General features: G+C 41.1%; 2 protein-coding genes across 13 annotated transcripts in view; one reads left to right on the top strand and one right to left on the bottom strand.

Annotated features, from left to right (window-relative positions):
• LOC132873316 (kinesin-like protein KIF2A) overlaps nucleotides 1–13982 on the top strand; it is a 41901-nt gene extending 27919 nt beyond the window's left edge. For 3 of the 7 annotated variants that reach the window (XM_060908726.1, XM_060908723.1, XM_060908728.1), the window contains 6 exons: nucleotides 376–443; nucleotides 6338–6451; nucleotides 6865–7012; nucleotides 9096–9197; nucleotides 9366–9501; nucleotides 11846–13982. In XM_060908726.1, coding sequence (XP_060764709.1) covers nucleotides 376–443; nucleotides 6338–6451; nucleotides 6865–7012; nucleotides 9096–9197; nucleotides 9366–9501; nucleotides 11846–11931 — 654 coding nt within the window. In that variant the 3' untranslated portion in view covers nucleotides 11932–13982. The remainder of the gene's footprint in view (nucleotides 1–375; nucleotides 444–6337; nucleotides 6452–6864; nucleotides 7013–9095; nucleotides 9198–9365; nucleotides 9502–11845) is intronic. The other 4 variants (XM_060908727.1, XM_060908724.1, XM_060908729.1 and 1 more) reach the window with 2 other exon arrangements.
• A 770-nt stretch (nucleotides 13983–14752) lies between these two features.
• LOC132873314 (membrane-associated phosphatidylinositol transfer protein 2) overlaps nucleotides 14753–25372 on the bottom strand; it is a 78424-nt gene continuing 67804 nt past the window's right edge. For all 6 annotated transcript variants that reach the window (XM_060908715.1, XM_060908713.1, XM_060908718.1 and 3 more), the window contains 6 exons: nucleotides 24961–25077; nucleotides 24700–24848; nucleotides 24310–24459; nucleotides 23804–23987; nucleotides 23588–23716; nucleotides 14753–19564 (listed from right to left, as the gene is read on the bottom strand). In XM_060908715.1, coding sequence (XP_060764698.1) covers nucleotides 19214–19564; nucleotides 23588–23716; nucleotides 23804–23987; nucleotides 24310–24459; nucleotides 24700–24848; nucleotides 24961–25077 — 1080 coding nt within the window. In that variant the 3' untranslated portion in view covers nucleotides 14753–19213. The remainder of the gene's footprint in view (nucleotides 19565–23587; nucleotides 23717–23803; nucleotides 23988–24309; nucleotides 24460–24699; nucleotides 24849–24960; nucleotides 25078–25372) is intronic.

Raw genomic sequence — 25372 nt, 5'->3', positions numbered from 1 at the left:
GAGTGAGTGAGCTTTGTGAATTGCTACATTGATATTCAACTAATTATATTTATGTTCATAATAATATGGTAGCTGAATGGTAGCCATTGTTTATAATAATGTGGGTGGTTGTACTATTGAAACTATCACAATGCCAGACCCAAAACACTTACATGAGTAACTTAACACTGAGCTTAATTGTAGCACAAAGGCATCTGGAGGGGGAAAAAAATAAAAGCATTCTCATGGTGTCTACGGAGCTCCTGTTTAATCAGCTTCTCATTCTTCAGGAATACGTTACCGTAATCTTCTTCCCAACATGAAACCACTGGTGTAAGTCAGTGCAATGATTAAGGGATTGTTAGTGGTGATGATGTGAATCTGTTCTGCTTGCAGATTGCCACCATCTCTCCCGGCATGGCTTCTTGTGAAAACACCTTGAATACACTGAGATACGCCAACAGGTTTGTAAAGCCCGTCTCCCCCCCCGTTTGTTTGTAGCATTACAGGTGTATACTGAAATGTGTTTTTATAGGCTAATCTTTTTATGTGTATGGAGAATTGTCTAAGCCAGAATTGTTTTAGAATTGGCTTTGGTTAAAGGTGCATGAGTCAAGATTAGATCTCCTAGCTGTTAAGTAGGTGAGGTGCAGCCCACCTTTCTTTCTCACCCGTGTCCACAAAGCAACACCCTCTTGGTAGGCTGAGCATTACCAAGGATTGTCATCATTTCACGATAAGTTAATGAGATAAACTGGTTTTATGGGTCTGGCCATTTACAACCCCGATTCCAAAAAAGTTGGGACGCTGTGTGAACTGTAAATAAAAACCGAATGCACTAATTTGCAAATCATAGAATCCCTATATTTCATTGAAAAGAGTACAAAGACAACATATCTGATGTTGAAACTGAGATTTTTTTTTTTTGAAAAATATATATTCTCACTTTTTGAATTTGATATGAGCAGCACATTTCAAAAAAAATTGGGACAGGAGCATGTTTACCATTGTGTTGCGTCACCTCTACTTTTATCAACACACTAAACGTTTGGGAACTGAGCAGACCCATTGCTGTAGTTATGAAAGAGAAATGTTTTCCTATTCTTGCCTGAAATACAATTTCAGTTGCTTAACAGTTCAGGGTCTCCTTTTTCGTATTTTGCATTTCATAATGCACCAAATGTTTTAAATGGGAGAAAGGTCTGGACTGCAGGCAGGCCAGTTTAGCACCCGGACTCCTTTTACTACAGTGCCATGCAGTTTTAATATGTGCAGAAAGTGGTTTGGCATTGTCTTGCTGAAAGAAGGAAGGCCTTCCCTGAAAAAGATTTTGTCTGGATGGCAGCATGTTGCTCTGAAACGTGTATATATCATTCAGCATTAATGATGCCTTCCCAGATGTACAAGCTACCCATGTCATGTGCACTAATGCACCCTCATACCATCACACAATGCTGGCTTTCGAACTGTGCAATGATAACAAGCCGGATGGTCCCTCTCCTCTTTAGCCTGGAGGACGTAGTGTCCATGATTTCTAAAAAGAATTTCTACTTTTGATTCGGCAGACCTCGGGACAATTTTCCACTTCGCCTCAGTCCATCGTAAAAGAGCTCGGGCCCAGAGAAGGTGGCGGTGTTTCTGGATATTGTTTATATCTGGTTCTAACTTGAATTTGTGGATGCAGTAATGAACTGTTTTCACTGACGATGGTTTTCTGAAGTGTTCCTGAGCCCATACAGTGATTTCCACTACAGACACGTGTCTGCTTTTAACGCAGTGTCTCCTGAGGGCCTGAAGATCACAGGCATCCAGTGTCAGTTTTCAGACTTGTCTCTTGCATACAGAGATTTCTCCAGATTCTCTGAATCTTTTAATGATGATATGCCCCACAGATGATATGATCCCCAAATTCTTTGCAATTTTACATTGAGGAACGTTATCCTTAAATTGTTGCACTGTCTGCACACACAGTCTTTCACAGAGCGGTGAACCCCGCCCCATCTTTACTTCTGAGAGACTCCACCTCTCTGGGATGCTCCTTTTATACCAAATGATGTTACTCACCTGTTGCCAGTTAACCAAATTAGCGAGACCGACCCAAATGACTAGAATTTAGCCCCTAACTGAAGCTACTTCAGTCCAAGTGAATCACCCTTAAATTAATCTGTAGTGTTCCTCCACAAAGCAGGCCATTCAACTAAATGAATGTAGCAGACGCATGATTCCTCAAATGCAACACTTTATTAAGAATTCGTTTCAATATCTCATCTCAATCTCATCTCATTATCTGTAGCCGCTTTATCCTGTTCTACAGGGTCGCAGGCAAGCTGGAGCCTATCCCAGCTGACTGTGGGTGAGAGGCGGGGTACACCCTGGACAAGTCGCCAGGTCATCACAGGGCTGACACATAGACACAGACAACCATTCACACTCACATTCACACCTACGCTCAATTTAGAGTCACCAGTTAACCTAACCTGCATGTCTTGGGACTGTGGGGGAAACCGGAGCACCCGGAGGAAACCCACGCAGACACGGGGAGAACATGCAAACTCCGCACAGAAAGGCCCTTGCCGGCCACAGGGCTCGAACCCAGACCTTGCTGTGAGGTGACAGCGCTAACCACTACACCACCATGCCGCCCTATTTCAATATAAAAATATATTTAAAACATGCAACTGTAACTACAGTATAACTTGTATGAATTGGGCCTCAAGAAGCAGCAGTGTAGCAATGCGACATCCCGGTAGGCTCAGTCCCCCTAACCCCACAAACCAAACAAATAATCACAGCACTCTACAGCAAAAGCCAAATAAAAAAAAAAATACAAACCCAAATAATAAATGCACACTCAATAAGACCTGTTACAAGAGACACCCAAATGAAAATAACCCATAGCCAATAAAAAAAACAAGATATGCATGTAAGCCAGTACAGTTGCCTCCCCGTTAGATGTAATTACCCAAGCCAGTACTGAGAGGTTACAGTGCAATATAAAATAAATAAATTAATTAAAAAACCCCCACAAATTATCCAAAATCAAAATGGACTTATCGGACAATACAAACAAACAGACACACAGACAAACAAACCAACACTCAAGCACAGCACAGTTAATGCAAAACACAGAGAACACCATTCACCCTCACACAAGTAGGAGACACGTCACCACGCACGCACAACGTAGACACCAAACATACCACAAGCACACCAAGCCGCCATACAATGGCCCACAGGAAAAGTGGAGAGCAGCGGCCTTAGATTAAGACCCATAAAGGTAGTTTAGAAACGTTAAGCCGAGTAGCAGAAGATGGCAGTAGAAAGCAGCAACCGCATGCAGCATATGTAGCAAGCCGAATCGAAACAGCAAAGCAGCAGCCAACAAGTTTCTGTGGCGGTGCGTTTTGAGCTTATGACCAGGAAGCACTCTAGTCGTCCAACACAGCCTCGAACTCGAAAATATTAACCCCAAATCTCAAGGTCCACTTTCAAGCGTAGGAGCCCTTGACGAACATCCAGCATACCTGGACAAACACAGCCAGCCTACCCGTCTCCACACAAACGTGAGCTGCAATCACGACACCTGTGCCTTAAAAAGGCCAACTGCACTGATGGCTAAATTAATGCCACGCCCCCGTTCTCACCTCCATTGCACGTCGTCCTACCACATTAGTTTTACACAACCTTTTTCAGTCTTTTGTTGCCCCGTCCCAACTTTTCTGTAACGTGTTGTTGATATCCGATTCAAAAGGAGCTTCTTTTTTTTTCCCCCTCAGTTTCAACAGTTTGATATGTTGCCTTTGTATTATTTTCAATGAAATCTAGGGTTTCCATAATTTGCAGATCTTCACGTTCTGTTTTAATTTGTTTTCCAGTGTCCTAACTTTTTTGGAGTTGTGCTTGTATTTACTTACTTACTTAGGCCCTTGGCTCCCTGCGGAGCATAGGCCACGGACAACCTCTCATTGGTTTCAGTTGTCCGTGCTTTGGTAACAATGAATTGAACTGGGTGGGTTGTTAGCCCATCGCAGTAGGTGTTTTCTAGAGTTTTCCTTCTCTGAGCCATTGCCTCGTTGGCCTGGATCCGCGAGGAACTAGTTTCCAGGGTGTACCACTAGGAGGTGAGGTTGGCTGGGATGCCCTACGGTTCATCGGCAGGCTACTTGATTTCACTCTTCGCCCAGTATAAACTAGGCTAGCCGACCCTCACAGCACTGGCTGTACTGCAAGGCGCATGGACACCCCTTACACCCCGAGTTGTGGTTGTACTAGTGATAAATGTCCCCATCATTCAGGTGGTTTTTTTTTTTTTTTAAGAACAGTGTGTATTTTCGCGGACAGTAAAAGTATCAGCACAGCGAGGGTGCTAACTGGATTCTGAGCAGACTGAGACGATGGGTGTCTACCGTATAAAAGACTGATAAGGAGGCCCATATAAACCGAGATGAGCAGTCTGGCCCTAGCCGCAGTTCTCCAAATGAATTTGGAGATGATGCCATTGCTTAAACTTTTTTTTTTTTAATTGTGTTCTATACATTTTCAAGGTTACTTGTACTAGTAAGAAATACAGATTTGACTATTGCTCCTTTTAATTTGCTCACACAAGTATGTTCTTGGTGGATGCTTAGGTGCTTGGTCAGGCAGGTTATTATACACAAAGCACACAACTGGGTGTCTGATTTATTCCAGCTGTTTCTTTTCTACACTTTGGACTTTATGCTGTCAGTGTTTTAAGGAGATCTCTAGACAAGGCATCTGCCAATGGGATTTTTATATCCTAGTGTAGTTTAAAACCTCACAGGACTGATTTTATCCTTAGTGGCAGCGAATGCAGGATTCACAACTATACGCTGCCAGTTAAAATTTTTGAATATGTAGTTTTTATTACATTTGATCTATTGCTATTGAAAATTAAATGAGGGATACAAGGATGTCATCAAATTTGTAAATCTTTGTATTTAAGGACTTAGTAATTGTCTATCACTTACATACTCCGTTTTGGCTCTGTACCCGTGCTTTATTAAAGGCAAGTGCAGTTACTGTAAGAATAGATTTCTATTAATATCAGTTGGAACAAATATAATGTGTTGCGTCCTGCGAGTGCCCACTTAGAGTGATCCAGATCAGCCATTTATAGTTACACTTAGATTATTTCCCTCAGCATTTCTCAGTTCACTCATGCTTACTGTATGTCTAACTTGGAGTTCTATATTATTTAACTCGGATCTGTTTCTTGATATTTAACCAAAAAATCTTAATCCAGGGTGTTCAGGTTTTGACTGACGGTGCCTCATCACTTTTAGCAGACTGTTTGATGTGAGCCTTGTAGTCTCTCGTTAGCTAGCTAAACCCAGTATAGCGATCTACGCTTCCATATTAAAACCAGCGGCAGCCGTGTAACAATTCACGCAATTCACAATTTGAGTTTTTCCCACAATATTTTTGAAAAAATATTAAATGAAGAAAAATTTATTGCTAAAAAATGCAACATTTTTTTATTTTGCTATTCTTTTGTCAACTTAAATATTCCTTATGTTAAATAAAAACCCTTTTGTTTCATTTTCTTATATATAAAACATTAACTAAAATATTCCTTTTGTTAAAAATGAAAAAAGTTAAAGTCCTTTTTTCAGTACACTTTTAGGAACATTTTGTACTGTCTGCATTTTTTTTTCCTCTTTAGCTTTCAGCAGTCTGTTTAAAATAAAGCAAGCTGCGATTTCTTGTTAAATCTGTAAAGTTAATCTCACAACAGCTGTTTCTCATTTTAGATCTGCGTTTTTGTGTGTTCACAGCATAAGAGCTGTGTTACTTCCACCTAGGGTGAAGTCACACATATTCCAGCTAGTGTACGTTATAGCACCCTTTGCAGTACAATCACAGCTATGAAAAACTAAGGAATTACACAGCCGTTTTTATCCCCCACTGGCTGAAAGGCCGGAATGTCGTGGGGATGTCTGTCCGTCCCGGGAAGCTTCTGAAATCAACTCCTCTCACAATTTTTTGGGGAATTTCACGAAACTTGACAGAATTCTTTGTTATATGTCAGTAATACGCACACTGCAATTTCGTTCAATTCAGTCGCATTTTACCAGAGTTATGGCACGGTTGCCAGCGGGGGATATTGTGCTCTCAGAGCACTCTTTATTTAAAAATTTCACCGTTTCGAATCCTCGTAAATTTGTATCATGATTTATCGTCGCGCAATTTATTATTTCATGCTTAATCAATGATAAAGTGAAGAGATAATGACGTGTCCACTATAATATTGTGCATATTGAATAACCAGTTATCAGCACTTCTACAGTGTCCTCTCTCTCTCTCTCTCTCTCTCTCTCTCTGTCTGTCCCTCTGTCAGAGTGAAGGAGTTTGGGATAAGCCCCTCAGACATCCCCTTCTCTCAGGGGGGGAGCGGCCGCTCTGAACTCTCTCCTACCTTCGAGTACGATGACTTTGCTTCCTCACCCAGCAGGTCTTTTTCTTTTCCCAACGTCACGCTTCTTTAACCGCTCCTCCGCCAACTTGCTTTCTGTTCACATCAACTGTATTTAATGAGTTGCTTTCATTTCAGCGTGGCGCTGCTTTCTGTGCTTTTATTTTTGTGTTCCTTTTTTATTAACCTGTTGATTTTAATGTCATTTAACCCCGTTCTCTCTCACCAGTCTGTGTTGTCGTCCTGCATCTGGGCATGTTTGAGCCATTTTAGTTCAAATGCTGGTGTTGATTCTCATGCTTGAGCATTATGTGGTTAATGGAAACATCATGGCCTTTTTTGCGCTGTGTGAATGACTGAGGGTCGATGGTCCTTTTCATATGGTTTGCTTCATTACCTGGCCATGAGTAATGTCATGAACATCTCGATCTTTTAATGATGTGTGTGTATAGAGTAAAGGAGCTTACTGTCGACCCGGCTGCAGTGATGGAAAGCAGAACAGGAGGCCATCAAGTGAGCCAGCTGGACGTGTTGGAGCCGCAGTGGGGAGTGGGCAGCTCTCCTCAGAGAGATGATCTCAAACTGCTGTGTGAACAGAATGTAAGAAAAACGCAGGCATTGAGAGCACCTCTGTTTAACATAAACATCTGTTCAGATAAACGCACACCACGCCATTTAGTGTTCCTCATGGCTTGCATTAACACTGAGTTTTGGGATATCACAGTATTTTGCGTTAAGCGTTCTCTCCTACTGCTTGGCAGTTTATAACTGCGATCCACCACGGTGCAAATGCACCCGCCTTTTAAAGGGAATGGGAGATGACACTGATTGGTTTATTGTATGTGAAACCCAAAGCATACCCATGATTTAATTAAGAGCCTAACTACACCGGTGGCGGCACGGTGGTGTAGTGGTTAGCACTGTCGCCTCACAGCAAGGTTCTGGGTTCGAGCCCAGGGGCCAGCGAGGGCCTTTCTGTGCGGAGTTTGCATGTTGTCCGCGTGGGTTTCCTCCGGGTGCTCCGGTTTCCCCCACAGTCCAAAGACGTGGAGGTTAGGTTAACTGGTGACTCTAAATTGACCGTAGGTGTGAATGGTTGTGTGTCAGCCCTGTGGTGATCTGGTGACTTGTCCAGGGTGTACCCTGCCTCTCGCCCATAGTCAGCTGGGATAGGCTCCAGCTCACCCTGCACAGGATAAACGGTTACGGATGGACTAATTACACCCCTTTTTTAAACCTTTTTTTTTTTTTCTGTGAATTTGGACACGCTGGAAATGAACTTGTGTTGTGTGCTTAGTTAAAACCCTATAGGTCTCAGGGGAGACCTGAAAAATACAAGCAGCACCTTTTAAAGGCCATATACCACTGCAGTGGCAGTTTTTATTGTTGTAAATTTATTTTATTGTATTATAGTGTATGATGACATATTTTTCAAGGACGTTTTCAGATTTCGTTATGTTCAGTCATCACGTCTAAATGTGTGTGTAATCCAGAGATGCCAATCACTACGATTCGTGCGTAGTCACTGTGTTTTTGACAGTAGCACTACGACTGTAGGCTACGACCGTCTATTCAGTTTATATGGGATTCATACGATTTTAGCATGGATGCGGTTCGAAACGCGCGAATCTATAAGGGTTCATGATATTTTGCCGGTGTTCGGTACATTTGAGGCCAATTATCGCTTGATAATTCAATATTTTGACTGTATTTATGGTCAAAGTTTGCTTCGATGGGCGCCGCCATCTTTGTTGACAAGCGTTCTGCGCATGCGCGAATTAATTATCGATGCCGCGATGGAATGTCGAGCAGCTCATGTCACTAGGTATTGAGGGGCTGTCGGGGGGTTGTAACCTCACAAACTATCGCTCAGAACATGAAATCAGGGTTGTCATCCGCCCTAAACACCATGTTCCGAATATGCAATGAATATTTCACGATATATTCACAAAAAGAAACGAAACAGTTAAATTTCCTTGGGAAATGAATGAACACTCAACCCCGTTTTGTTGAAACTGTAGACTCGTCCGTCTGCTATCTTTCAAGGTCAGTGGGAATAATAAGGAAATAGACATGTTCCAGTACAACTATTTGAGTATTGCTAATTGAGTGTTCCAGCATATTCTCTATAAACATTGATGGGATGTAGTAAAGTTAAGAAAATAATATTCACTGTTTGAAAGTTGATTGTATACAAATTACCAGAGGAGTCTTTACTTTGTGTGAATGTGGTGAGTTATGAGTATCACTCATGAGAAAATCATGAGTGATTTGTGGTTTGGTTTTATTTTTCAGATAATTGAAAAAAAAAAACCCCAAATCAGCAATTTTCTTCCCCTAAAACCAACATGTCCCAGTTCATTTTAGTCACCTGTATTCACTCAGAACGGCCCTAAAAAAGCACCAATTTCCAAAATTTTATCGGGGGGCTTACAGCACCCCCCGAACCCCCAGCTGGATTGGACTCGCTAGGTGCCCTGTGGGCGCTCCGCTCGTATGTATCTGTCACTACACATTGATTTCACAAAAGGTTGGCGTCTCTGGTAATGTAATATATACACAAAGCCTTTTACTAAAAGTACTTCCAGGCTCTTATGATGAAATGGGGAATATGAGGATGGAGGATGTGCCGAGTGTATAATTATAGTGAGTGTATATGAAATGAATGTATGTGTGCATGTAGGAAGAGGAGGTCTCTCCTCAGCTTTTCACCTTCCACGAGGCCGTGTCCCAGCTAGTTGAGATGGAGGAGCAGGTTCTGGAGGACCACAGAGCTGTATTTCAGGTACAGCATGAGTGTTGTTGGTGCTTCCTTCATCCGCAAAACACGAGCGGATAAAATAACTCGTCCTCTTGCATCCGATCAGTATAAACTGTCGCATGTGGATATATGTACAGGTTGTATACTACTACTACTACTACTACTACTTCCATGCTTTGTATTCCACTGCAGGAGTCCATACGCTGGCTGGAAGATGAGAAGGTTCTCATAGAGATGACCGAGGAAGTGGACTATGACGTGGACTCGTACGCAACCCAGCTCGAGCAGATTTTGGATCAAAAGATTGAAATCTTAACAGAGCTCCGAGGTAAATAAATACTGGATCGTTCATAATGAACTTTGTAATGTGGTCCCGAGCTCCAGTCGTATTTCTGCTTGTTTTTCTGTTAAGGTTTTTGTCTTCTTAGCTGGACTGTGTAAATGAAGCAGGATTGAGATTGAAGGTTTAACCTGAATTTATGGTTATCATACGTGTTTTGACACTCGTGAGCTTTAACCCGTTTTTTTTCGATCGTCCTGTTTAGTCCGTATTTGTAGCAAGAGAAGTCATTGCTCTGATGAGAGAAGCTCAACAGTAGCTCTGTGGTTTCTATTTCTCAATCCTGATTGGTCAGAAGGTGTCACTGATTAAAGTGTGTCTCCCTCCCGTTGAAACTTTCTGTGTTGAAAAAGACTCGTATATTGACGCCATTAAACGAATAAATACCTTCAAATGGTGTGTATATATATTCCAAAATAAGGAAAATGAAAGTTTTTGGACCCCCCCCCCCAAAAAGGCGCAGTGATAGGCCTACGAACGATCGCGAAAAAATGAGGTCACAACCCGAGGTCACGTGATCGATCTGACCTCGATATATAAAAGACTTACCATTGCTCTTCGTTTGTTTGTTGTTGTTGTTTTGTCTTCTATATATCTTTGGGTCTTCTGCTTGTCGCTATCGATGTTGAAAACAATATGGCTACACGCACATGTTTGTTTATCGGCAGATAGTGACCTGGATCTTTACTAGGTCGGAAATGAGTGATTCGGCGCTATAGTACTACGCGGGCAAAAAGTAATCCCTTTATTCGAAAATTATTTTTTATTTCTAGTCGTTTATTTACACTCACATTTGATCATTTGTGATAATTTTCATACAAAAGAAAATAGACGAAGTTTCAACGAGCGGGAGACTCGCTTTAATCTTCTGTAATATGTGTTCGTTCGAATACATCGTTTCTGTAGTAACAGCTCATTCACAGGGACTTGCTGCTCAGTATAAAGTCAATAAAAAAAAATGTGTAACTATAAATATGATTAATGTTAACATTTTAGGAAGGAGTTTCCAGCGTCAGTGCTTTGTAACAGTTAGTTATAGCTGTAACTTTAGGTTTTCCACCATGAGAGAGTCTTCAGGACAGACGACTGTGTACTTTCCGGTTTCTTTTTAGCACAAGAAGTTAGTTTGGTATATTAACTTCAAATGGGGGGCTGATAAGGGAATGAATGTTTTATAGCTGCTGTAAGGCAAGTCATAAAGGGAACTAATTTATTTCACAGACGTTCCACCACATAACGTGTAACTATAAAACTATAAATAGTAAACCATGTTCTTTTAGAAATTAAAAAAAAAAAGTTCTCTGGTATAAGAAGAAGAAAACATTTGGCATGGAAAATACTCTGGGGTCCAACTTTGCATTGGGTCGTTACAGTGCGCAGTTGTTGGATTATTTTCCTAGAACAGCACACCCTGTTGTGTTTTATTCCTTTTCCACTTCATTATATAGAATATAGAAACGGGTTCTGTCCGTATGTCCGGTCACGTCTTCGTTTCTGGGCCATATCTTTAAAACTACTGAAGATATCTTCTTGAAACTTTGTATACGTATCAATCAACATATGAACTGGTGCCTTTTTATTATTTTGGATTTTTTTTTGTGGAAAAAAAAAAGTATTTTTCAAATTTTTACATAGAAACTAAGTCAAAATCTATTTTCTAAGAGCAATGTTTGTTTCCGGCGCATATATCCAAAACTATTCATGATACGGATTTGAAACTTGGTATACATGTTAACAAGGTGATGTAGACGTGCCTTTTCGTACTAAGACATTTGAGAAATGTTAATTTTTCATGTTTCCATGGAAACAATTTCAGACTTAGTCTCTCAGGTTAGTCCTCGGGGTCGGTTTTGTTTCCGGAGCAGAACTTGAAAACTATGAGTGGTACGGTCTTGAAAGTTGGTATATGTGTTGATTAAGTAATCTATATGTGCTTTTTGATACTAAAAAATGTGAGAAATTTTAATTTTTTGCTCACTTGGACCAAAGGTCTGGTGGGCTCATGCCATGATCTGCTGAGGTAGGGCTGGTTTCCTGCAGCAGAACTTGAAAAATGTGACAAATAATATCTTGAAACTTGGTATATAGGGCAGGGGATATAGAGGACTCTGCCTCCTTGTTAAATCCACATCAGACATCACTTCATAGCTGTGACTGGAGTCCTGTTCCTCCAAAAGACCAGAAAGCTGGATTTTACAGAGTCAAAACCATGATTTTGTTTTCGATTGTGTGTGTGTGTGTTTAAAACTTGTTTGCTTCAGATTGTTTACATTTTTGCATGTTCTTGGTCTAAATTTGATCTCTGTAAATTGTCCTCTTTCCTCTGAAACAGATAAAGTGAAGGCATTCAGGTCTACTCTTCAGGAGGAGGAGCAAGCCAGTAAACAGATCAACCCCAAACGGCCACGAGCCCTGTAACACCCGGCGCACGCTGATCACAGAACCGGCAGCTCAAAGAGGAAACTGCAGATCTCCAGGTTTTCAGCATTTCACCCTCATCGCTGTGGACACGAGTAACTTTCCACTTATTGTATGAATTCCTTTTCCTTACAAACAAGAAGAAGCACACTTTTAAACCTAACTGTATAGTATTAAAATTAATTCTAGTTCAAAATAATTTTTTAAAAATAAAAAATACCCTACAAGTTAAAGGCCACAACGTGATGTAAAAGAGAGACGAGAATAACTGCATGCACACAGTGGCTCTGATCGTACATGCGCATTCCCTTACGCCTGCACTCATCTGTGTAGAAACTACGTTTTCACGGGATATAGCTGCTTTTAAAACATCTACTGACTCCTCAGTTTATAGAACAGCGGCCCTTGATGTGAAGCCCTCCAAAGAGTAGAGGGCAGATATTTTTGCTTCGAATTGATGGCCGGTCAGGTGCGTGTGGATGAGTGAGCTTCACTACAATGCAGGATGGTGCAGATCAGAACCTCAGCCGTGTGTTCCAATATGGGTTTTAAACACACCACCTTGTCGTTTTAAGGGCTAGATCAGTACCTTGTTCGGTTTGGGAGGGCTGAGTAATCGACTACGTGTAATACGTTATTCGGAACGAGCAGAATGTTTTCTAACCGGATGCAAACAGCTTTACATGGCATGCGGTTGAGACGAGAAAATATTGCAGCCAGTTATGCACTCGAGTGCTGGAACTGAGCTCGAGGAACTGTAAGAGTCAGAATTCCACTGCCATTTCTATATCCCCCCCCCCATTATTTCCAGAGGCATATTGATAGAGATTTAATAAATTTAACAAAAAGCCAACAATTTAGGTCACACCTACTAAATCTGAATTGCTGTTTCCTTTTCTGCACATTTCTAAATAATATTTTAAAAAGACATGCAGGCCGGCTATACGTGACAATACTCTAATTAGCAAGCACAATTTTTGTAATGTTTTTGGTGAGTTATGACACCCGATTAGCTATTAGGCCAGTGAAATACTATATAGTTGAGAGCAAATTGTTTTCCTTAGAGTGCGCATTGACAAGTGTGTTTTTTTAAAAAAAAATTCAAATGAAAGACCATCGCCGCTGTCATGTTCACCCTGCTGTAATACACCCGAGATTAAATACCAGACTTGACCCCATCACGCTGTCACTTAGGAATTAGGGAAGTGTTGGTGGTTGAGACTTGGAGAGGAAAAGAAATGAAGCATTGTTATAGTCCGTATTTAAACGTGTAAACAGAGGAGTATGAAGTGGGCATTCTGATTGCAGCTGTTACTGTACTTTTTTTTTGTTGTAGCCACTATACACGGAGTCTGATGTATGTTTGCTGCTGTCGTTTACAGTCAGTCAAAGTGTCCTGACTTCAGCTTTTCACACACTACCTCTGCATGGCGTGATGTGGCACTTAAGCAACGCTGCAGCTAGAGGAATTATTGAATGAAAAATTTGCTCCCCCATTTGGTCTTGGCTAATTCTCATCTGCCAGTCAGCTACCAATGAGGGAGGGTGAAGCCAGCCAGCCAGCCAGCCGCATCTTTTCAAACGAAACTGATAGCATTTCAGATGAAAGCCCTACGCTGCAGCCACAGATGCCTATTATTATAATGGCTGAATTTGGATAGAACTATAGCAAAAAAAAAAGAAAAGCCACAGCGTCCTTATACTGTGTTATAAACACCATCAGATCATGCTTTTACTGTACATTGTCAGGCAAATTTTTTAACTTGTGCAATATTTACTCCTATGTGCTCATTTGGAAACAAGGTGTCCGTGTGAATGGGCTGTACTGCATCACGTCACGCAGAGAGGTTTTTATTCTCTTCCGTTACTCATCTAAACTCATTTGAAAGCCCTTTTTTTTTTTCAAAGAAAAGAATAAGAAACTCTTGCGCCTGAGAATAGCCGATGCGGTTTAAACTTTGTGGCATTGTGTGTGAATGAGAGTACGTGTGAGAATGTGCACATCTGATGTATTACTGGTATAAAGAATAAAGTTCCCCATAATGACTGCATCTATTGCTGTATGATTTCTTACACATTTTTTCATTAGTAAATTTGTCAAATCATACTGGACTTCCTTCTCAGGCTTCAAGAATGAGAAATAGTGGAAGTGCGTGACAGTGATCTGACATTTTACAATTAAACTGCACTGTGCAAATATCAGAACTATCTTCCTACAATACAAGTCACCTAATAAAAGTTTTATTAGAGTGAAAGGCTGGGTGATCGCTAGAAATGAACCGTTCAGTTCTGTGAGCACTGAGCATAAGTTCACTGCTAGCAACTCAACAGGACCTAAACTGTTCCATGCTGAATTAATACCAAGTAGGTTAGATTTCAGTATTAATCAGGGATGCAAACAGCGCGCCTTTTGGCGGATGGCGCCTTTTTCACGGCTGAATCGCGCAGATCTGATTTTTTTTTGGGGGGGGGGCATTGGAGTGTCTGATTATAATTACGGATTTGCTTATTTAGTAATTTTAATACAGAATTTACTTTGAAATTATAATCAGACACTCCAACGCCCCCCCCCTAAAAAAAAATTCAGATCTGCATGATTCAGCCGTGAAAAAGGCGCCATCCGCCAAAAGGCGCGCTGTTTGCATCCCTGATTAATGAGTACCATAAAAATGTACTCGTACTCTGGGGGGGGAAACTGTATTGCTGCATCCCTAAAATTAAATTTAAAAAAAATATATATATATATATATATATATATCACAATTTAGAAATTTCATGGAGTAATGTTACCGTTTTCTGATTAAAGATTACAGAAACATCATAGCTGTCCAACTGTATTTAATCCACAGTACATACAATAATACAGAATCGAGCACAAGTGGGTGGGAAAAAAAAGAGCTGAGAAGTTTTCAGATCAAAACTGTTGACAATGTTACAGTTTGGATTTCAAAGGCATGTTTGGAAATACCGGGGTTTGTTGGGACACCATCTGAACACGCGGCAATGAAAAAAAAACGAGGTGCAATGGAGTTTTCTTGGAGGGAGAAAAAATACTCGCGTTTAAAACTGCTGCCACGTTTTTGCTAAAGTACAATGTGGCTGATTATTTTTACAATATCACATTGTGCCATGTACAATTTGAAATGTGCAAATGCATTTTTTTTTTTTAAATTACATGCTGATTGCCGTTTCTACACAGAGGACAGTGTATTCGTAATAAGTTATTGAAAAATGGAACATTACACTCAAAACCTGACCTGGTGGTGTATATAAATCTGTAATATATAAATGAGTAGATATATAGAATAGTGTTGCCAACATGCACCTAAAAATGAGGGCTAATATTTCTGAACAGGTAGGAGTGTTTGGTCTGTGGTTAAAAAATTAAAATGTTAAATAAATTCCACAATAATTTAAAATGAGGAGTTACAGAAAATGGCTTGCTTTCCTGTGGTTGCCAGTAACATTGACCAAATTTGTATCTTAACATTTGTGATACAACATTGGATGGAGTAAGTACATGATTTGGTTGAATTAAAAGGAAAAAAAAAAAATTGGGCTGGGCAAAGGTAGGGGAAACAAAGATAAGAAATTGCGTTCGGTGTACACTTGTTGCATACTGAATGACTAAGGTTGTCTAAGTAGAATAATTAAAATAACTTGGGGCGGTGCAGTGGTGTAGTGGTTAGTGCTGTCGCCTCGCAGCAAGAAGGTCCGGGTTCGAGCCCCGTGGCCGGCGAGGGCCTTTCTGTGTGGAGTTTGCATGTTCTCCCCGTGGGTTTCCCCCACAGTCCAAAGACATGCAGGTTAGGCTAACTGGTGACTCTAAATTGACCGTAGGTGTGAATGTGAGTGTGAACGGTTGTCTGTGTCTATGTGTCAGCCCTGTGATGACCTGGCGACTTGTCCAGGGTGTACCCCGCCTTTCGCCCGTAGTCAGCTGGGATAGGCTCCAGCTCGCCTGCGACCCTGTAGAACAGAATAAAGTGGCTAGAGATAATGAGATGAGATGAAAATAACTTGGATTGGAGAACTTGTTTTTGATTGCAACATGATTTTTAAATAGCAGTAATGACAAATCTTAGCTTCTTAATCAGAAGGTACTTCCAGAAGAGATTTTGGCATTCATGGAGCAGGGGGAAGGTGCTAGACATTTCTGGACTTATGTATAAAACAAAAATCAACCAGCAGTACATATTGTACATGGATTGGTTAAAAAAAAAAAAACACCCTCTGCATTTTCTTGCATGAAAGCTGCTCACTTACTCCCTCTGCTGGACAGATTTAAAAAGCTAAGTGAAGGTATATTATTACACAAACACTTTTTTCTTTCAAGAACGGTAAACTTGTATGATGTTGCCATTTTATGCCTTAAAGGAAGACTGCCTTTCAATTTAAATCAATAAAATTTAGTTCTCCGAAACTTGGTCATAATGATGCATGTTTTTCTCTAATATCTCACAAAATATCAGGCAATTCTGTGACTGGGAACATGTCTAATTTGAGGGGATTCCCAAGCAAATAATCTGTGCGAGATCACCCAGTTCATGCAGTCAAGCAAACGTGGGAAGTGCATGTGCACATGTGCAAGTTGATCATCCCACAGTCTCCGCTGATATTTATTAGTTTGGTCCTGCGTTTCCTTTCCTTCACAATACAGCGTCTTTTTTTCTTTTCGCTTTCTGTTACTGTAGTCGGTCTTTCACATTTCATTCACACACTCGCGTCCTCCATTTTTCTCTCCCGTTTCAAATTTGTATCCCACAATGCCTGGCGCAAACAGGGAAAGCCCACCACATGATGCATGACGTAGTATCTTGAATTGGGTCATGGTGAAGTAGGAAAAAAAAATAGCGGAGAACTTAGGGCCACGTGTCCTTAAATTCATTAGTTGTTCCGTTAGGAGGAAAAAAAAAAACCTAATAAAATCAGAAGTCACCTTTGGTCCACTAAACAAAAATACCTGGATGTCAGGGAAAATTCCACTCAAAATCTGAAAGGCAGTCTAACTTTAAACGCCACCTTAAATTCTCCATATAAAATACCTCCACTGAACCATCTCTTTTAAATTTGGTGAAACTTTCCAATAAATAAAAAGACCACAGTTTAATAAAATAACTTTTACATCCTCTAGAAAATGTCCTTGATGAGTGTCGTATTTCCAGGAGTGCGTGTTTTGTCATAGGTGTGTTGCTTGTGTGCCCGAGACTGATTGTCTGTGCGGTGGTGTCTTCTGTAGTCTTCTTGTACACAAACTGCACTGATGGCATTAATGGTGTTGGTCCTTAAAGAAATGATCTCAATTATATATATAAAAAAACAAAAAACTAAAGCAACCATGAACACACTAAAATCTGACATTACTTTTGCAGATCTACATAAATAATTTCCGACCATACATTTCTCATATAGTAAAATGTACATCTTTACAATATCTACACGTCTGTTATTCCAACACGATTGGAAAACATTCTACGTTCCCCTGAACGATTATAAACAAGCGGCTGCTGCATCCAAAAACCTCCCAGTACTCAATTCAAATATACAAACAACTCCAATAGGATCCTAATTAAATACAACACATCTTCTCGTCCAGTGTCTGCCTGTTAACAAATTTAAAAAAAAAAATTTATACAATATTTGGCTACAACGTATCATGCCGTTGAATCTAAAAACGAAAGTAAAAATCACAGCTTATGATTAAATTAATATCCTGCAACAGTTCTATACATCTCACTTACATATGAACAGTAAGCTAGAGCACGGACTTTTAAAGGACTTCATGTTGACCTGAAATGATCTAAAATCTTATAAACAGTATAGATGTGCCGTCGAAGCTCAACTCAACAGATCTTTATAGCACAAATATACACTCGGATCAAATACTCAATAGTACATTACAAAGGAAATAACTGAAAGCCTATCGTTTCCTTGGTCACTGCTATGATCGTTCTAATTTTGGCACATCTCTAATCCTGACCGAGAGAAAATACTACCGTCGTGCGCACACGCACTCAAATCCTGTCGTATATTAATAAGGATCATGCACTACACGATAACAATATGTAGCCACATGAGATGGTAACAAGGTTCTCCACTATCGACTTGTGCAAAAGGAACAATGAGGCTATACATTTACGTAACTACAGCTTCTGTAAAAGAAATGATTTTGGCCATCGGTTTTATCAAGTGTCCCCAGTTGTCCGTATACTCGACGATTCTTCCAAGAAATCAAAGCAATAAAAGGTGCACAAATTGGCGAGAGACGACTAACTACCGTTTTGACCGTCTGGAGAAAATGGATTTTTCCAATGTTCACGTTGTGAATATGGATAGACCCCTATTCCAGTCGTCTCCTTTGTGGATTTGCTCCAGAACCAGGGAGAAGAAATGGTGTTGAGGAAGCGTGATCACGTGGAGGCTCAGGAGGATTTGTACTTGGCTATCTATACATGGCATGCTGCACCAGAGAGATGAGTTTTTTCAGGAGCACTAGACACCCTAGCGATGTCCGAGAGGTATTGCAAGCAGATGGCCAGATAAAGGGATTGTTGCCAAATTACAGATTGAGTGTCGAAAAAATGCTAACGTCCTCGATTTCAGCCCCAGAGCAGCACTCGCCCGGTGTATGTTTAATGCTCGTGTGGTGATACACTGTTAAGAAGCAAGGCCTCCAATGACCTGTGAGCCAAACACAAGATACAACATGGTGGGTCCTTATTGCCAAATGCTGCAGGGCTTTTGACGAGAACCCCCTCCACAAGAACAACTTAAGAAAAAAAAAAAAAAAGGAAGAAACTGGGGGTTAGCAGTTAGCAAAGAGGAATTGAGTGTGGCGAAGTGGCTTCTGGGATTGACCATGGCCGACTCGTCTGTACACGGCTGCCCTGAGCACGTGAGGAGTGAGGCATGTATTTACAGATGGAAAATGTTGGTGGACGTCGTGACACATTAGAGACTTCTTCCACTTTTCTGATGATGCAGGTGGAGATTGGAGGAGCCATAACTACCCAAGCATCCACTTTCTCTGTACATTCAAGCAAACCGAGAGGCAAGGACCAGCGTTTCAAAACCGAGAGCGATGCATAAGGCATTAGATTTCTTATTGGCGTGTTACCCCAGTGGAACAAAATATTTTTCCTCAATGCCACTCTTGCTACATTAGAAAAGCTGTGTCAGTCTCTCCGAGTCCGTTCTATTTTCATTCTTCCCAATCCGCCCTTCCTTTAAAATCCCATGGACCAGCAGACTCCCAGTTACAAATGCCAAGCTGATGGAGGGTTTACTTGGGGCTCAGGGCGCCTCCCTCCATCTTCCCTGAACGCCCAAAGCAGCCTGCGGCAATGCTCATGCTTCTCTGTGCACGGTCAGACCGCTCCCGGTCAAACTCTGATTGGCTTTGAGCGCGCTCAGGACGGCCCCCGTGGCCAGAGGACGTGGCTGAGGAGGAGGGTGCTGGTTGGGAGGAGATGGTGCGCAGCAGGTGATTGCGTTTGCGCAGGAAGTCGCCACTGGCACCCAAACCAAAGCTTCCCTTACGCAGAGTCACACGTGTGCTGCCCGTCTTGGCTGGTCGCGAGCGCTGACTGTACTCCAGATGCGACAAATGAGATGCATAACCATCCGAGATGAACTGCAACAGGGAAAGGACAAAGAAAAGAAGTAGTAGAAGGAAAAAACAGATCCGAGAGATGAAGGGCAGTAAGTAAATACTCTTGCGTCATTCATGTTATCATTTGTGTTTTGTGAAGCTCAAGTGACTGTTTTTAAAAGAAATACTTCTTCAACCTGTAGCACATGTGCGATTACCTAGAACGTTACATTTAACAGAAATTCTGTACTGAGGAAAAAGGGGAAGGAAAAAAAAAAAAACCTTCTCAAACTCACGGATAGCCTAAGCACTGCAATTGGGCAATCAATAAATGTTAATACATAATGACAGGATAAGTTACCATTACCGTAACCTTAGATATCCATACCCTGACCTCTCTATAAGCATCCAATTGCTCCTGGACCGATGAAGGCCCAGCCTTGACTTCAGGCATGTGGCCTTGGTCCTCCATCTCTGAACATATTCACTTCTTGTTGATCTCTCCACTAAATGTTTCAGAGAACTGAGGTTACAGTAATAGTAAACTCTTATTTTCTTTCATGTTTGTGAAATCAATCAAATCAGTGAGACACTGTTGTACAGAAAAAGACGGTCCCCTCATAGAAATGGTGCCGGACACATCTTGTGTAATTATGACCCGATGCGCACCTCAGGCTGAACTGGTGTACTGGTAACACCTAGCAAGCAGTACTTAACAAAAAGTATTAGAACAGACCCAGCATACAGCTGAACAAATCTCCTACAATGAGAGCCACAAAATAAGGCTGAGGACATGGCAATACCCCTGCTGGAATGAGTCTTGAGGCCTAAGGGAAGCTGTAAAACATTGGAGCCATATATGGTCAGTGTGAACATTTTCCACAGCTAGTGTAAAAATGAGTACCCTATGGGTACGTGTGGCTACTGCTTAGAAATAAAACTGTTTTCTGATCCCATGTCCATACAGTAAATATAGCATATATACACACGTTATCAGTTATACTCGCCTCATCTCTTGCAAGCATCACCAAGCTGTGAGCAGCATCAGGGCTTTGTTCAAAATACAGTGCCGTGAACTAGATCTATTTTTAAAATAGTAAGAAAGCACTTGTTCGTGAATTGTCTTAAGCATTATTTAGTACTCATGAGCACATTTTGTTTCACAAGTGTAGTGTAAAGACTCCAAAATAAAAAATTAAATTAAAAAAAATTGAAGCGAATAGCAGAAGTTTCACATTGACTTCTCAATATATCTGCCAAAAAGCTAAAAAAGAAAAAAATTTTAAACAACTTACAAAACCTTTCATTTGCCCTTTCAGAAGGACCAAATAAAAGCTGTGATGATCAAAAGGTAAATTTTCTTAAAATAAACACCACTTACTTGATATCGAATCAGTAGCCTTGGCGAACCGCGAGATGAATTTCGTTTATCTTTTTATCTGCCGATTATCTTACGATACTACAAAGTTATAACGAGGTTTCTCTTATTTCGTTTCTGGTTCTGATTGGTTTCGAAGTTTATCAAGAAGTAGAACGGGTAATTGAACTTGATCAGGATAAGTGCTGATTGGTTACGAAGTTTCGCTATTGTTACACTCATTCTTACAACTCGATGATATAATGGCTTCACCACTCGTTCTTGTGTACCTTTGATAACGCGAGATCACGATTCGTCGTTCTGGTGATTTTGTAATGCTTATGCACAGTGCGCTATTGTTATAACACGATGACATAGTGGCTACTGCCTTGCTTCGCCTCTATGAGGCAGTAGCCACAAAAATGATTGATCAGAAATACTGTAGATTTATGAGTATGAAAGGAAAACCTTAGATATTCACCAATGACTTGGTGACTTTCTGTCAGGCTCGCAAACTATACCTACCCAGGAATTCATGTACTTGTTTATTTCTCTTAGTCTGTATTAACACCGCGTTTGTATTAATTTGACTGCGAGTTGGCCTAGTGGTTAGCATGTCTGCCTCTCGACCGGGAGATCGCGAGTTCTACTCGTGTACGGTCAGGTCATACCAAAGACCATCATAAAAATGGTACCTACCGCCGTCTGGCAAGGCACGCTGCAATACAGATGTGAGTGGGGAGGCAAACTCTCGTGGTTACCAGAGGACCAGTCCCCCACTGTAACCCTAGCTATGTAATAGGCGAGAGGCCGAGGGCTACAGAAACGGAGATCGGCGCCGCCTAATGCGCCATACGGTGCGGGAAGGACTTTAGACTTGGAGTATTAACCAGGGCTTTGAAACGGAATTTTAACGTTTCCGGTTTTGGGTTCCACCATTAAATAGACGTTCCCGAACCGGTTAGAACAAAAAAATTTCGTTCCCGGAACGGTTAATTACGTTCCCTGTCAGCTGTTTAACAAATGGCTATAAAATTATGTCTCTGTCTCATCCAGCTTAAGCCAAATGTAGGCTAATTCTATTACAACCTTCATTAAATAAGACAAGAAATAATTCAAAACAATTATTATTTCAAATGTTGGTGATTTGGATTCTCAGTATGTCTTCCCATCTACACAAACAGAAAAAGTGCCAAAAATGAAAGAGAATTCGTTTAGTGTGTTACCAAAGGCTAGTCAGGCCCTATAGAGGGCTACCGCATGACGTCACCGCGCCGCGAGATTTTGCTAGGCGCCATATTGGAAGACCAAGTACACATCTATGCAAGTACATACATACATAAAACAAACTACACCTGAAATGTAGCCAGGGCCGGTTCTGCCCTAATCTGGACCCGGGTGCAACATCGCGCAACCCCCCCCCCCAAAAAAAACAGTCTAAATCAGGACAACCATCACATAACTATAAACATTTTATATCAACTATTTTAACTAAATGGGCTATAATAAATAAGCCTGCAGGCAGCCACGGCGGGCTGCCTCAGAAAAGTAACCATTTGTCCTACCTTAAAACTCGTTTTGCATTTTCTGCCTCCTTTTTTGTATTTTCGACCCTCCGTTTATTTTCTTTCCTTTTCTGAAAACCCGATTTGTGTCCAGACATTTTGTTCTGCTACCAACGAACTAACTCGTCAGGTCTCGTCTCTCGAGCCCGCGATGATTCCCGTGGGAAGGGCAACAACTGATACATTTTTATAAACAGCCAATAGGGAGGTTGCATCGTTCAGGCTCTTCTTTGCTCAGAGACACTCAGTAATGCACTTACTCACTAGTAGTCCACCCTCCCGCTCTCTCCATTCAATCAGCGAACGTCACACAGGAAGTGAACCCCAGCGGGTCATAGAAACTTGCGCAGGAGAAGAATGACTATTTGTAGGCTACAGAAACTTTGAGGAACAAAATAAAAACCGGTATTAACCGGTTACCATTATTTTTAATAAGCGTTTCTGTTCCGGAACATAAAAAAATAATAAAGTTTCTGGTTTCGTTTCTGTTCCATGTGAAATAGAAAAAGTTCCCAGTTTTCGTTTTCGTTCCTTGAACTGGTTCAAAGCCCTGGTATTAACACACTTGACTAACTAGCCAGACATACTAAATGTTAAAACATTACATTAATTAAGCTACCATTGTTTTGTTTTTTAGTTTCTCTTTAAATTAGGTTTCTGGGGAATGAAAATATGGGACTGGGCAAGCACACTGGAGCGACTAAATTTATCATTTATCCACTGCTTATGAGAGGTGATTGGGCATTCTAGATAGCGGCACCCATCAAAGGAAGGAAGAAGCCCTAATTATATTTATGTAAAGCTGCTCTGTGAAGATGTACATTGTTAAATGCACAATAGCAATAGAATAGAATAATGCATTGAGATTTGACCGCTCACAGGTCTGGATGAGGGTCATGTATTTCTTCTTGAGCTAAAATTCTATTGTCGTCTTTACTTGCTTTCTTGAAATAGACATCACCTTTTAAACAAACTGCTGAAATCAAATAATCATATTTCATATCATGTAAATGAATATAAAGAAGTTAGGACAATGAAGAAAATACATAACAGAGAGAGGACTGACTATTTCTCAGACTGTAATGCCAACGAATAACAACTGTTAGAACACACAGTGTGCTTCGATGGAACTCTAAGGTATACCTGACACTGGTGCTGCATCTTTTTGGTTGGTCTGCCAACGATGTAGATATTAGATGGTGGCAGGCCAAGTGAAGTGTACACGGAGATGTCCTTTGTGGAGCCATACGCAGCAAAGATCTTCATATGTGCCTTTGGACAGAGGTAGAAAGCAAGCTCAAACCTTGCCATTGCATTCTCTGCACAATAACCTAATGCCTTGCATCTCCTGCTTCCTACCTCAGCGATGAGGGACCTGAGGAAGTTTGCTTTGTGACGAAGGGGGTCGTGTACCAGACCATCACAAAAGGACACGATTCCATGAGGGAAATTGTGCTGTGAGAGCCAGGCCACCACCCGCTGCTTCTGCATGTCTGGACGGCCCGTCACGTACACGATCAGGTAGCCCAAGTCCTGCCAGTGCCTGTAAAAACAGGACAATAACCAAACGCAAGATGTTTTAAAACAGCAAGCTGTCCTCACAAGGTTGCCAGGTACGGTAGAATGTTACTGCAAACACTTCACTACTGTGGAAAAACTTGGCAGCTAAGTGTACTTATATTTCTTTCGTCGAGCCAGAATATTAAAAACAGCCGACAGAATGTTATTTAGTAAAAACACAGTGATTCACATTTCCCTTTGCCCTCTTCTCATTCAAAACATTTAGATTATTAGCCACTCATAGAGAAGATAGAATGAGAAGATCGTCTGTATAGCTTGAATTAAATTAGGACGCTGCAATGTACCTGACAACATCCACTGCCCCTGCTCTCACTTTAGGGTCACTGCCCATAATAGACACACTGGCAGCAAACGAGCCATCGATGCTGAACACTACAAACTCTGTGGCACGTGGCAGCACAGTCAAGTAGCTGTCTGCAGATGTGTGGTCACCTCTGGAAGGAACAAAAGAATGTATCTAATGCACAAACCATCACAGCACTCAACATTCATGAAAAAAGTCTCACCAGCCAAACTTCTAATTATAGATAAATTACAAGAATTAGCAGACCCCATAATTCTTAACTAATCCAGGGTCCTGATGACCAACTCTACCGTCTAACCCCATGTTAAGGTATGTGGAAGAAAAAAAAAAAAAACCCCATCAACTGCCCTGAGGGAGTTCCAATATATACCTGACCACCATTTTGACTGGGTAAACGCCGATCCCTAGTCGTTTGCTCTCGGGGACTGTGTAAGCAACTCGGCCACTGCTGTTGGTCAGCTCCGTGTCGAAATACACCCACTCTCCTGATGGAGGTTGTGTCATGATGTGAATGTCGACCTTCAGATGCAAAACAAGCACAAAAGTGATAAACATGCCAGAAGAAGGATGTAAAAACTGGATAAGAGATTGCTAATACTGAAAAAGCCAGGCTCAGTGTCTGAAATGTTACCTTCTCTCCAGTTAGTGTGACCATATCCAACGGGCCATACATGAAACGGCCGGTGACCACCTGCATGCCGTCCTCTGTAAAAACTCCATCATTCACACGATGGTTCGCCGTTACGTTCTACAACACACATTCACCTGGTCACACTGCTGTAAACGCGATGGGTAATTTCTCATTGTGAGATGACGATAAAAGAAATAAGATTAAGCATTTTATCTTTCTGAACATGCTTGAAATAATCTGCCAATAATATAAGATCAAGCATGAAATTAGTAGAAATTGGCTTAATAATATTAGATTTGTTTGATTGTAATCTCAGAAGTCGTCGTCTTTGTCACATGCACGCTCAAGCACAGTGAAATTCGTCCTCTGCATTTAACCCATCTGAAGCAGTGAACACATGCATGCACACGCA

This window comes from Neoarius graeffei, chromosome 25, assembly GCF_027579695.1.
Source record: "Neoarius graeffei isolate fNeoGra1 chromosome 25, fNeoGra1.pri, whole genome shotgun sequence".
NCBI classification, from domain to species: Eukaryota; Metazoa; Chordata; class Actinopteri; order Siluriformes; family Ariidae; genus Neoarius; species Neoarius graeffei.
This window is presented reverse-complemented; position numbering and strand designations above follow the sequence as displayed.